This window comes from Acinonyx jubatus, chromosome C1 (genome assembly GCF_027475565.1).
Source record: "Acinonyx jubatus isolate Ajub_Pintada_27869175 chromosome C1, VMU_Ajub_asm_v1.0, whole genome shotgun sequence".
NCBI lineage: Eukaryota > Metazoa > Chordata > Mammalia > Carnivora > Felidae > Acinonyx > Acinonyx jubatus.
In genome coordinates this window covers 194,143,812-194,157,537 of record NC_069381.1, presented here as the reverse complement: position 1 = coordinate 194,157,537, position 13,726 = coordinate 194,143,812, and the positions used below count along the sequence as shown (strand labels likewise).

The window sequence follows — 13,726 nt, the reverse complement described above, 5'->3', positions numbered from 1 at the left end:
TATCTCTGTTCTGGGCTTAGTTTCTCCAGGCACCAGGCTGCTTCTGGGTAAAACAGCAGGCTCAGCTTGGTCAGCCTCTTTTCTGTGCCCATTACTCGTTGTGGGCCTAAGAAAGGAAAAGCTTCAGGTTTCTGGGATGAGGCTGCTGTTTCTCTCTGTTCTCAGCTCCATGAAAATTCTTAAGGGACAAGGCTATAGATAAAAGATGTGAGGGAGGAGAGGGAAGGGCTCAAATGATGAGTGAGGTGGCTTGATTTTTAAGCTCCCCTGATACTTTGTATTTATATATTTGCTGCTTCTAGAGAAACATAAAAAGTAAAATAAATCATACATAGAATGCCTGTGCAAATAGCAAACCAATAACCTACTATCCCCAGGAGGTTCTGTCCTCTGCCCAGGGTACAGTTTCAGAGCTCTAAAAGGCAAGGGATATGTACTCTGATATGACCCAATTCTGGGATATTCTATGTCAAGTAAAGCACAGAAACTCCTATAGTTAGCAATAAAGTGGGGATGAGGGAGTGTGGACTTGGAGAGTGACAGCATGGAAGGGGCCTAACATTGGGTGCACGGTAGCATAAGCCTTGTCATTTGAAGTTGGTTATGTTCTGCCATGGCCTTAAGTTCTTTCACATTGAACAGCTGAGGAGTAGGACAATTTGTAGCCCTTTAGAACCAAATTCATAGCTTTGGACAAGAATCTGCTTACTGAGAATGAACCCCAAACCAAGTTGTCCTAGAGTCCAAGGAAAAGGTGAAAAAAAGTCTGAAAATGAACGCACGCAGCTGTTACAAAAGTGGTCAGTGTGAGGGTAGGAAACGTGGGATAGATGACATAGTTGGGAAAACAGGTGATTATCTCTCCCCAGGATTACCTAGTCAGCAGCGGTTACCGGTTGCTGAACCGCCTTTTAAACCACTGAGTGTGGAGCATGAAAGGTTAGAAAAGGGTAAAGACTTTATGCCGGAAGCAACGTTATCTTCCAGTTCTAGGTCCAGTCTGGATGAGCACAGGGGGGCAACAGAGAAAATGGTTTAAGCAAAAAAAAAAAAAAAAAATTTTTTTTTTTCTTCTTCTGTAAGCAACCCTCCGGTGGTCTGCGCACTCCGCGGGCCAGCTGTCTTGGGCCTTCTGTTTCCGTGCGTTGTCTCGGGTGAGCCCTTTAAATCCAGCTTTCTCCGCCCCCACCAGCACGCGCCCGCTCCCAGACAGGTGTTTTCCCAACTCCTGAGACTGAGGATTTTGGGGAGTGTCTGAGCCAATAAGGTTCCCCTTTGGGGAGTGGGGGGCGGGGGAAAAGGCGTGGCTAGTTGGGTCAGAGCGGGGGCGGGGTTTTCGCGGCTGAGCAGAGCCAGCCTGGTTGCGTGGAGGGTTGTTTTATCCGCCCCCCCACCTTTTTTTTTTTTTTACCCCCCCCTCCCGTAGTCTTATTAATTTCTCTGTGGGGCTGCAGCTGGAGACCGCGGAGCGTTGGAAATGACGCTCGGAGCTTTAATTACCGCAGCCGCCGGACAAGTGTGAGGAAAGCTGACAGGAAAAAGGACAGGATCGGGGGAGAAGCGAGAAGCTACCCCCCCTTCCCCTCCCAATTTGGACTGGAGGTGCAAGGAAACTGAAAAGGGAGCCGAACATAGCCCAGCTGGGGGGGGGGGGGAGAGCCGGAAACCTACCGCCTCTTTGCAATCAACTTTTTTTGGAAACCTTTTTCCCCCTTCCTTTTTATTGTTGACCAACCAGTGAGCGAAAGTCAGGAGGGAGCGAGAAAGCGAAGGCTCATACAGGGAAATAGCTGCACAGTCCGGCCCGGAGCACCACGCGCACACACTCGAGCACACTCCCACACAAGCGCGCACCCTCACCCCCTCCTCCGGTCCCCGGCCCTGGACCCGCCGGCGCGGACTCGGGCGCCGGTGCTCGGAGCCGGTGCACCGCGCACGTCGCGCGCCAGTCCCCCTCGCGCCCCGAAGCGCGCCTGGCCGAGGGATCTCGTCCGCGTGCCCGAAAGGGGATATGCCATTTGGACATGTAATGGTCAGCAAGGGATCTGAGACTTCCAAAAAATGAAGCTGGCGACAGGACTGTGGGTCTGGGTGAGCCTTCTCCTGGCGGCGGGGACCGTCCAGCCCAACGCTTCTCAGTCAGGTGGGTCGTGCGCGGTTGCTTCTCGCGCTCCAGTTGTTGAACCTGCTCCCGCCGCCTGGGCTGCGTCGGGTGGCTCCCTCGCCCCCTTCCGCGAACCTGAGACCCGCTGGTTCCCAGGCACGGAGGGACCGCTCCACCCGGGCCTCTTCCGTGGGCTTTCGTTCTCCCCTCTTTCTGTCCCCAAACTTAACCTTTTGGTGTGCCTTCGTTTTATTTATCATGAACTACCACTCTGCGCCCCTATCCCTTGTTTCTCTCTCCTTAACCCCCCTTCTTTCTTTCTCGCGCGTTTTCTCCCAGCCTAAGCGGGATCCCTTCTAGTCCAGCCTGTGGTGCGGGACGTGGGAGACAGAATTCCCGAGTTAGAGGAGGCGGTCCTCTCGCCGTCCGGGCCGGGGAGAGTGAAAGCTTCCAAGAAGCGCGCGCCGCCCGGGCTTCCGAAGAGCTGGGGTCCCGGGCGGTGTCAGCTGGGCCTCTTGAGAGCGGGAGGACTGTGGGGAGTGGAGCTCCGAGAGCAGGGCTTTGCACCTGTGTGTGCTGCCGGGAGGCCGCTGCGTCCCCGGTCGGTCGCCGGAGCTTGTGGGGTCGGACTGCTGAGCCCAGCCCGGGGCAGCTGGAGCGCGGCGGGAGGGCGCGCCTCCGGCGGGTGCACGGAACTCTGGGCCTCCCACGCCCGCCACTCGGAGTCTTCGCCCCATAGACTCGAGGGAGCTTGCATGCCTGCGTGCCCTCTTAAAAAAAAGGGCGGGGGGTGGGGGGGGAGGTTGACATACTTGAGCCGGGAGCCCGGCCTTCGCATCGGTGGCTGTGTTTGGCTTCAGGAAGAGTTCTTCCTGTAGTTCAACTTGCTATTGGCCGGAGTCCCTCCAACTTCTCTGTTTACTGCCCGGCGCGGCAGCCGAGCCGACCCGTTGCGTGAATTGATTTAACCCGAGGCGGGCGCGACTGCGCTGCCACTGTTAGCTGGAACGCTCGAGCCCCAGGTACTTGGACAGGCAGAAGGCTAATTGACCCCCGAGAGGCTGCGGGGTGGGGCTGGCGCACCGCGGCGGGCACGGCTAATGACAGCACCTGCAGTGCGAGGTTGCTCAAAGTTTCTGACGCTTGAGTTTCCTGTGGATGAAAGTGGGACGGGAAAGGACGGAGGACCGGTGTCAGATGCAGCCAAAGGGGGCTTTCTGGAGAGCGGGGGAGATTTCCGGGACCATCCGGGGCTGGCCGCGGGAGCGTGGGAGGCAGCTGGAGAAGAGAAGATAAAACCCGCGGGAGTGGCGATAGGAGACCTTTAGGCCCCGGAGGGTGTCCTTCTGACCTCACCAAGAAAACAGCGCTGTTATTTTACCGCTCCGCCTCCGCCGCTGCCGCCTACCCCTCCTAGCCTAGTAAATAACAAGTTACAATCATCGAGCCTTTCAAAATGACCTTCGAATGGCACCAATGTGCGCCGTTTGTACCGGCCGTTTGCACCCTCCCAAATGCTCCGAAATTCTTCATGCATACCAGGTCCCGCGCTCCAGCCACCTCCGGAATTACACCAACACGGACTTGAGATTCCAAGCGGCGTCTTAGATACATCCCTTTTTATCTCCCTCCCCACTCCAAGTCCCTTCATATTTTCCCTCAATGGGTTGATTATGCACATTGACCCATTCAAAAGCAGTTGCCCGACCGACAGGCAGGCTTAGCGGAGAGGAATTTCTACGAGGCAACCTACTGGGGGCTGTCTGGTTCAGCCTCAGCCGCTGGGGGACCCGGCTCCGAGTCCGCAGCAATTTGGTATTAACTGTGTGGCTCAGGGTTGAGCTATGCCGAAAAGCCCTTTTCAGAATTTCTGCAAAGAATGTAATCCAAATTAGTTCTGCAGCTGTCCTTTTCCTCGTCTCAGGCGACACCGCCTCGCGCCCTCGCTGGTCTCTTCTCGCTTCCCCCCCGCGAATTGTCAGACCCACAAGTGAGCCCATTTAGAGCGCGAGGATTAGCGTGCCATTGTTGTTCCGTGCGTGACTCTGTACTTGAAATTCTAGGGGCACAAAGGCGAGCCTTGCTTGTTCAAAACACAAAGTGATCTAGATGAAAGGGCCGCACACAAAAAAAGCTCTCGGGTGCATCCCTGGGATAATTGTGACACCCACGCTAAGGTGATCCACTGGAAACTGTAAAATGCCCCGGGGACTTCTTTTTTTCGCCCTGCCCCACCCCCATCCTGCAACAACACCTCGCAAGGAAAGTTCAGCTGGTTTTAATATAGTGCTTTTATAAAACCAAGTTACTGTCTGGAGTAGGCTGTGTATGTGAAGCTTGTATGTTCCCAAGTAAATACATACTGCGTGTCTCCCCTCTCGCGGTTAGCAGTCAGTAGCAGTTTGGAGGAGTTTGTTTTGGTCCAAATGAGAAATTAAGTGCGGATAAGTAAACTAAGCTGCCAGAGGGCGACAAGATGTTGAGTGAATTGCTTTTAGATGAAACAAATTAAGGAAACGAGGGAAGACAATCTGCTTCTCGCATTATTAGACACGCTTGGAGTTCAGGGGAAAGTGGCATATTTTTGAAATGCTAATTTCTTAAGAAGCAGAAGGAATGCACCTTATTTACTGCTCTATGTGAACAGAATAAAGATATGGGTAGGGGAAGGATTCTGTTGTATAGATTTAAGATATTTATTGAAATAATTGTAATGGAAGAGGTCCTGTTTTTGTATGTTTTCTTCTATTGCTTTAGAGAAGACAGTTTTTAGATAAATCTGAAGGACTTCGTCTCATTTCCAGTACCTCATTTTATCTAAACTATTATAGCCAAAGGCCCTTTATGTGACCATTATAAAGCCTTCGCTACCAAAAGGAGTAATTTCAGAATTTCTGTTTTCCTGGTATGATTGAAAACTAACATCACCTTTGAATTGAAATACAATATATAGTAGTGAAGTGATGCTCTTACATACCTCAGTAGATGTGGGATGGACAAGTTCAGTTTCCATTTCTTATTTCCAAGTAACTTAGTCCTGCTTTTCATTGTATAAAATGACATACATTTTTTGCTACATATTTAAGATACATCTCCAAACCTAGGGTTGATTCTTTAACACACATTTGAGAATAAAAAAAGTCAACAAAACTTAGATAAATGGTGATAAAAGATATTAAATATATTTTCAAAAATATCAATCTTCTTTCCTACACATGTTTACTGTAAGCACATCCATGGGGTACACTGTTTTCTTTTAATTTTGAAATTCTAGTATATGTAAAAGGAATCTTTTTAGATGAAGTATTTTTTTCTTCAGAATGGTTCTAAACAAATTTATACCTATTATAACTGCAAATCACTTGAAAGTACTATCCTATGGACTGTTATGATAAAATTGAATGACTGGTTGTGTCATGATTCCTCATTTTCTGATTTTTTTCCCTCTTAAACCAAACTGCTTTTATTTTAATTATTCATGCATAGAAAGTCAATTTTTTTTTGAAAATCAGTACTTACTGCTTTATATATATTTTCATTTAGTCACTGGAAATGTGTGTTAATTAAGAAATTAGATTAGAATATTTACCAGGGCATGCACTTTACAGATTTATGGATTTTTTACACTAACCTGAACACAGTAAGTTTGAATTGGCTGATTTTTAGAGTTTGCATTCATTTGAGGGAAAAATCATATTTCCTCCCTAGAGTGGATTCAAATATTTAGTATTCATGGGCTTTCATCCCTTTAGTTCTTAAATAGAAGTACTATTTATCATGTCTTAGGCATTCACCCTTTCCATTACTATAGATTCTTTCTTTACATCTTATTATTTGTTGAGTTTACACATGTGAATATATTCCCCTCCACCACTAAGTGTATTCTTTTCTGTGTGTGCCTTTCCCAGCAACCTGCCACTCAGCCACTGCAGGAGTCCTCTGAGCCAGTTTTCATTCTTTCTTTCTGATAAATCTGATATGGCTGGTTGGCTGGACAATTGCAAGCCATTCCATTGCGCAGATTTATTCCTGAAAGAAAATAAAAAGGCATCGATCCAAGATCACTAGCACATCTCAGAAACCCTGACTCCAAGGCCAGGTCTTTCTATAGAGAAGTCCCTTTTTCCCTATCTCTTGCCTCTTTTCTTCTCTTGACCAAGGAAGGAAGGTAGACTACTGCCATTTCAAAAATACTAGGGATGCAAGGAATTGTCTCTCTAAATATTCTCGGAGGCCTTGTGATTATAGCCACCTTGAGATTAATGACTATGTAAGGTACACATTTTAGACAATAAATTGAATTAGAGTACCTTAAACATAATGCTTTGAAGTGGTGTTATGCTTATATTATTTCAAGCCAGTTATTAAGAAGATTTAACATATTAAAAATAGCAACAAGTTTTTGCTTTATTTTACAGTGTTCTGCTGCTGTTGGACATCTTTGTGTAATTTGTAAGTGCCCAAAACATAAATGAAGCAAATGATCAAAAAAGATGTTCTGTTACTTGCAGACTTGCTGGCACTTGCTGTCTGATTTCACCCTTTGAGTGATCCTGCTTTATAAAGATGTTAGTGTTTACATTCAAATTATCCTATACATGTTCAAGCCTATAGCGGTTCTATAAAAATTAATTGTCACACATACTCCACTGTTATCTTTTACAATGATCTGAGTATGTATTCAGGGTAGAATCTAATTATAAACTTTTCTTCAGGTTATATCATTTTAGGAATGTTCTATGTTATATTTGACCATATGGAACAAAACTTCACCTTTAATATGCATTTTCTGAATTATTTTAACTATTGGGAAGTTTGTGTAAAACCTTACTTTCAAGCTTTCTAACACAGTTGTTGACTGAAGTTTACAGTTTACAGTGACCGTTTCTTAATTTTCTTAATATTGTTTAATGAAAAGGTCCTAGATCAATGTGTTCTGAACCATAGCTGTTTTACGTAATTTGAAGGACATATTAACTGCTGATTTTGTGGTTAAGTGTGACATAGGACACAGCTAGGTGGTTTAAATCAGACCCACTGTAAATTTCTACATTGTATGGCAGTTCCTCCCATTTCTTGTTAATACCTTGAGCAACTCACTCCATGTCTTTGTGACTTGGCTTCTGTGCCTGAGGGGGAAAATGCATGTGACACACTCTGTTTCTCCAATGTGTAGCAGTTTCTGAAAAATGGCTTTAAAGTCTTTTATAATACTGAGATATATTCCAGTCCAGTTAATTGTTATGTTTTAAAATGTGTACACCCATATAAATAAACATAATGTAAACTTTCAGCAGACTATGTCTGCCATAAGAACACCTGTCCTAATGAAATAAAGAGGTTATTAAATCCAAAACATTTGTATTTGAAGCCCATTTCCCAAAAATATTACTTTTCAGAATTGCTCTGTGATCTTTTTAGATTTCATTGTGTGTGGCTTTTTCTCTCCTGGGTTGTTGATAATTCTGACATGTTTATTAAATAAATTGACCTATTTTCCAAATCTTTAATAAAAGCTTTAAAGTCACTTTCTTGTTTTCATAGTTGACACTGAAACTAGTGGTTTCTATTTGTATTAATTTTTTAAGAGGGAAGAGAACTGTCTCACTTTTATGACATAAAGGTGAAATATATGGGGCCTATTTGTAAAGCGGGTTTTTTTTTTGAACATACAGTAATTGTTTTACAGTTGTTTTCATTTTGAGTGATTGCTCTGCAGGCCCGTTGCTTTGCACAAATCCAGGGGGCAGCAGCCACATAGAATTGAATGGGAATGGTGCACACTTGAGCTGTGGGCAGTGGCACAGCAGCCCTGCTATTGTGTGATGATACAGAATAAAGCACCAGAATGAAAGTTACAAGAATCGGATTCTGGTCACACAATCATTTTCTATGTGATCTTGGGTTAGACTTCCTGCTCTGTGTCTCCATTTCCTCTGTCTCTCTCAGTATAGCTGGAGTGATACGTAAATGCTTCACATCTTGGATTTTTAGCATGATTCAGTGAGAAAAATGGTGTTTAGATTTTTTAGAAAGAGAAATCCTTTGGTTTTTAATTAATTTTGTTTAGTGGACTTCTTTTCAAGTGAATTCATGTGTTGTAGCCCTGGTATCTAAAAACAGGTAAAAGGGGAAAAGGAGGGCTGCTTTTGTTAAAGCTGCAGCTGGATGCCAGCTTTGTCCTTGACTTTGTCACTCCCCCACTTTCTTTCCATTCTTGCCTCTACTCTCCTGTGCTTGCTTCACAGAAATCTAGCACTGTTTAGAAACTACTGATCTAGTGCAGTCCTATCATTTTTTTTAAGTGAAGAAAAAACTAGAAGCACAGAGAAGTGAGATGATGTAAGTTGGTTGGCAGCTTCTGACACCAGTATCATTTTTCCTTAACACATGTAGTACTTGAGAAGTTTGCAGACACTTAGAAAAAGGAATAAGCAAATACAAAGTTGTGTTGCTTTAGAAGGGAATTGCAAAATTGAAATGAAAGCAAATGGATTGGAACCATAAGCCTAACTACCATACTGTGAAGTTCCTTTCAAGGGGAAGACTGTGGGATCATCAGCATCTTTAATTTATATTTAGGAAGTAATCATTGATTGCATTTGTAGCTTGTCACACATTAAGATTAAAAAAAAAACAACTTTGTTAAAACATAGTTCTGTAAGACGATTTGTACAAGGATCTGATGAGACCTATCCATAGAATTTTGACTCTGAAAGTTAAATAAGAGTAGTCCACACTTGTATCTGTATACAAGATATTCTTTTACCTGGGACTTTATGAAGATGACCAGCAAGTAGAGAATGGTTATATCTCTATTCTGTATTAAGCAATATACATGCTTAAATAAAATGACTTACAAAGACTAGACAATAGGCTCTTCATCACCATTTAATTGGTGGGGACCCTTAACCAGCAAATCTGTGGAAGTATTTCAGATTCTTCCAGGGCCATCCTTGGACTAAGGTTCTTTTTCTTTTCCACTGTCTTTGTTGGGCTGCCTTCTTTCTTCAGACCCCTACTAAGATTAGTTATATTCTTTGAACAAGTATATAAGCTGTGCTTTAAGTACTAAGGCTTTATAAATGTATTTCTGTGACAATTTGCCTCCCTCTAGTTGCCTTCTGTAAGATCTTGCCTGTGGGCCTTGTTACTTTGCTGTTTTGTTGATTTAAGCTTAACTCTTTCTGGTTGTCTCTGTCTTCCCTCAAGGGTCAGTGCTTCCTGGGACATAATTAGCATTCTCCTGGGCCATAGTGACAGAAGGGAAGTTAGAAACTTATTTTGGCAGGAAGAGTCCATTCCTGTTAGGAATTTGAGATGAAAATGGACCCCCTGTAAAACATTAACATAGACGCACCATGAAACTTCCTGTGTAACATCATTAAACCTCTCCCCTGAGATATAGCTCAGGGTCATTACTGTTAATCACGTTATTTCCAATATTGTAGGGGTTAGTGAAGCATACTAAACACCAGTAAGAATATGCAAGACTCAGTTTCTGACTCTAGGGAATTAGAGTAATAGGTATTAAGGCTGTATGAACGTTTACATATATTTCATTTGAAATACAGCCTAAAGGTGTTTAAAGAGAAGACACTGAATGGTACAATAAACACTTGTTTGTTTCCCAGAAAGATCAGATTTGTAAATAGTAAGTTTCACCTAAATTTTTACTACTCGTCTGACTGTTACCATATACATATACCAGCATAGGTGGACATTCAGGTTTTAAGCCTTTAGGACACAAGTAGGTATTATAAACCTGCTTTAAATAGATGCATCTTCTTTGATCTGCTAAGGATTATCTCATGGCTAGGCTTGTTAGGACTAAAAAAAAAAAAAAAACTGGCAATAGATTCTCCAGGTTCTGTGACTAGATCTAGTATGGTTATAGCTTGATTAATGAGTTGTACAATTCTGTATTTCAGGATGGGTCACCATCACTAGTAGGGGAATGCCTACTAGTCATGGGGTCATGGATGGTAGTGACTATTTTGCTATATAGGTGAACTCTGCTTTTATTAAAATCTGTCTTTGTCATTATTTTCTGTTCTTCCCCATGGGCTTAGAGAATATGAGAATATGAGTTCCTTTCTATAGGGACCTATGAAAACCAAATAAAAATAAAACAGAAACAGTAAGTCTTTTAGTCACACACTTTTGTTTTCAGGAATTCCTTTTGTCCTATCATTTTGTCTAGAACTAAAGCAGTTAGACACTTTTTTAAAAAGGGAATTCGATTATATAGCTTTATATAAATTATATAGCTCAAAATTTATTCCCTGAGATTTTTATTGACCCCACCTAATCTTTAAAAACTTCATAGCAGGGCTATTGCAAGGTCTGCTGTGCTGGTCCCCTTGTTCAATGGCCTCTTATCTTTAACACTTTCTTCTTATCATTGCCAGATGACCATTTGTAGTACAATACTTTTATTATCCTACTTTCTATTCAGAAGCCTTCAATGGACTCCCACTGTAAAGTTCAAAGCCTACTAAAATAGTGTTCAGATTTGTAAACATCCATTCTTGAGTATTCTTATGATGGATTCTAAGAACCATGCTGATCTAGTCAGTATTCCATAACGATACCTTGCTTGTTGTCTCTGCTTTTTCTTGCCCCCTTCTCTTGAATTGGTTCATTTGGTGCCTCTGCCTGTTCCAACTGTTGAACCTTTTCAATTCTACATTCTATCATAGCTCTTCATTACATCTTTTCTCATTGATTAGTCTATAATCCTTATCTCTGTTGCTTAATTTGGCACTTAATCTTAAACCATACTACAGTTTTAACTTTTTAAGAGCAAGAGTTTTTATCCCCTGCTGAAACTAATGCAGTGCCATATATATAGTAAGCTCTTTAAAAATATTTTTTAAATGAAAAAATAACATACATTTGCTGAAACAATTTTCAGCTCATTCATGGATGGCTATTATTTGTAATTAAGCCATATAATGCACAAAGTAAGCTGTTCTATCAACATAATTATAGAATTCTTAATAATAGATATTAGGCGTGTTTACCCTGGGAATTTCTTTAGTAGCTTTCTCGAGCTTCCTAGGGTATTTCTTTCAATGGATTGTTTCCAAGAATATTTCATTTGTCCCCATTCCCATTTTTAGAGTCTGCTCATAATATGGTACAAAGTATTTCTGTTGGTTTTATTTTTGGTGAGTTAAATATATGTGAATACCATTCTTAAACATGTAACTGTTTTTATAGTCCACTATTTTTTATGTGCCATCACATTGTTATTTCTTATCTCCCATTTAAAATTTTTAATAACTTTTTAAGAAATAAGCATGTACCGATCCATCAAAGTATTTCAGGACAGTATTAGGAACAGGAGAGCATATAAGAAGCTTAGGATGCCAACTTTCTCCTTTATTTTAAAGAAAGATAGATGAGGCCAATAAAACAGAATATAAAAAATATGTTATTAAGTGATTTTCCAAACATTTGGGAGACATATTTCCCTCCAGAGAGATGCTGATAAGCATTTCATGAAAAAATGGTTCCAGACAGAATGCAGTATTTTCTATTCATAGATATATGTGATAATACAACTTTCTTATAACTGAGATTTCTTAGTATCTTAAAATAGACAACTAGACATATGCCTACCATTTAAAAAGTGTTCTTTTAAGAAAGCACTTGCCACATAACTGAATCAGAGGTGGTTGGGATTCTCTTAAGCTGCTCTTTTTGATGATCCATTCTGCCTTCTGAAAATTAGTGAAATGATTATAGTCTCTATTGAGTCAAATTCTGTGAGTGAAAGATGCTCTTCCAGACATTTCTTCTCCAATTACAAGATTCTAAGAAAGTCACCCTGTCTAGGTCACTGCAGTATTCTAATTTTACTTTAGTTTATAATAGCTTGAAGAGTTAATGTAACTTTCAAAGTTACCTGTCTAAAGAATAATCTCTTAATGAGAGAATTGGGCATAGAGACATTAGCACTTCTGTCTGAATTCTTTTGGAACTTTCTAGATTGTTTTTCCTACAAGCTTAATGAGAAGAGAGTTTGAGTCAGGGATTATTGTTCCTACTATGAGGAAATAGAGCTATAAAGAGGTAGTATGTGAGAGTGAAGCCTGGTTGTTGCATTAGTCTGGTACAGTTACATGCCTGCCCTGTCCTGAGAACCAGCTGGCTCTGCCTTCTGCTTGATTGACAGAAGCTAGGGATGCCTCTCAAAGGTATTGCTCCTTCACTTGTCCCACTGTGTGGGAAAGAGATGCTTAGTACACCTAATTCTTCTGCCTTCAGGTCAACAGCTTTTTGCTTTTCCTGTAGCCATGTGAAGAAACTTGTCCAATAAATCTATCATTTAAGGTGTCCTCCTGTAGGTGACATTGTATTTCTCCTCCTCCATTGTATTCTCTTCAGAGTTCTTTGTATTTAGTATATTAAAAGAAACTATCGTGGAAGCTTTGTCTTCTTGAAAAAGACTTCAAAGCAGGGGTATATCTAAGGTTTTATTTCCTGTACTTACACAATTTTGGGAACTGCTTTAAAAACGATTCAGAAGTAAAATACAAATTAGGAACAGAGCCTTGGAATGCACCAATGCCATAGAGGGGCTCTGAATCAAAAGCCTTAAAAAACCCCACAAAACTTTGTGGTAAATCTGCCTATGTTTGAAAATTATATATTTTATGAAGTAACATTGTTTCCTGTTTATGAAGAATTTTGAGTATCATTCTGTAATTTTTAGTTGTTTTTTTCCCTACTGTATGCAGTTGGTATTCCACTGTTAATATAGAAGAATATGTTGCTTCAGGGGAAAAAAAAAGTCATATGGAGCAAAATCATACTGTAAGGCACTAAAGTATGTCTTTGGCTGATGTATGTACTACGTGGATATATGTACTACATATGCACTACACAGAGGTAGTTTTAGAATATTTTTCTCTATGACCATGCCAAATCCAGGTATATATATATTTTCCTGATAACATATTTTTGACTATGGGTCATGTAATACTATCTCTTAGACAGCTCTGTAGTTTAAAATAGGTGGGTGTGATTTGAAGAAATCTTGCAGTTTTGGAATGTAAAAACTGTATTGCTAAGTCCCTACCCCTTGAAATATATAGCTTATTGAATTGTTAGTCATTTGTTATTTAGCGTGGATAAAAATCTGTCTTTGACTTTTACCCTCTAGCTAAGTTAAATGTGGTCATTTTAACTATAGTAGACATTATTACTAGCTGTGAGTGAAACAATGCATCTAAATTAAAATCAGTACTCAGTTCAGATATATGGTAATATTTAACTAATATATTAACACATTTAAGTAACAATCACAGGATTGGTATTTCAAGTTACACTTTTACTATGTAAAAATATCAACTGAACAGTTAATAATATTTCCCAGTTGTTTAAACTTCAAATTTAGCAGCCCCATTATCCCTGGTGATATATCGAAGCCTTTAAAAGTGTACTTAGAATTAACGGAAACTGAAGTGATTGGTATTCTAATATTATTCTTTAGTGGCCTTTTTTTCCCCTTTCTTTTTTTTTTCTTTTTTTAAAGTACAGGATGAAATTTGAAAGTATAAAAAGGTTTGAGATAAATTGAACTAGACAAAACATTTTATGCAACTGTTAGTT

The 13,726-nt window shown here is 41.1% G+C and overlaps 1 protein-coding gene across 6 annotated transcripts in view; it reads left to right on the top strand.

The window, feature by feature from the left end:
* Positions 1–1,421: 1,421 nt before the first annotated feature.
* ERBB4 (erb-b2 receptor tyrosine kinase 4) overlaps positions 1,422–13,726 on the top strand; it is a 1,120,478-nt gene continuing 1,108,173 nt past the window's right edge. For all 6 annotated transcript variants that reach the window (XM_027051681.2, XM_027051663.2, XM_027051688.2 and 3 more), the window contains exon 1: positions 1,422–2,143. In XM_027051681.2, the coding sequence (XP_026907482.1) occupies positions 2,062–2,143 (82 nt within the window). In that variant the 5' untranslated portion in view covers positions 1,422–2,061. The remainder of the gene's footprint in view (positions 2,144–13,726) is intronic.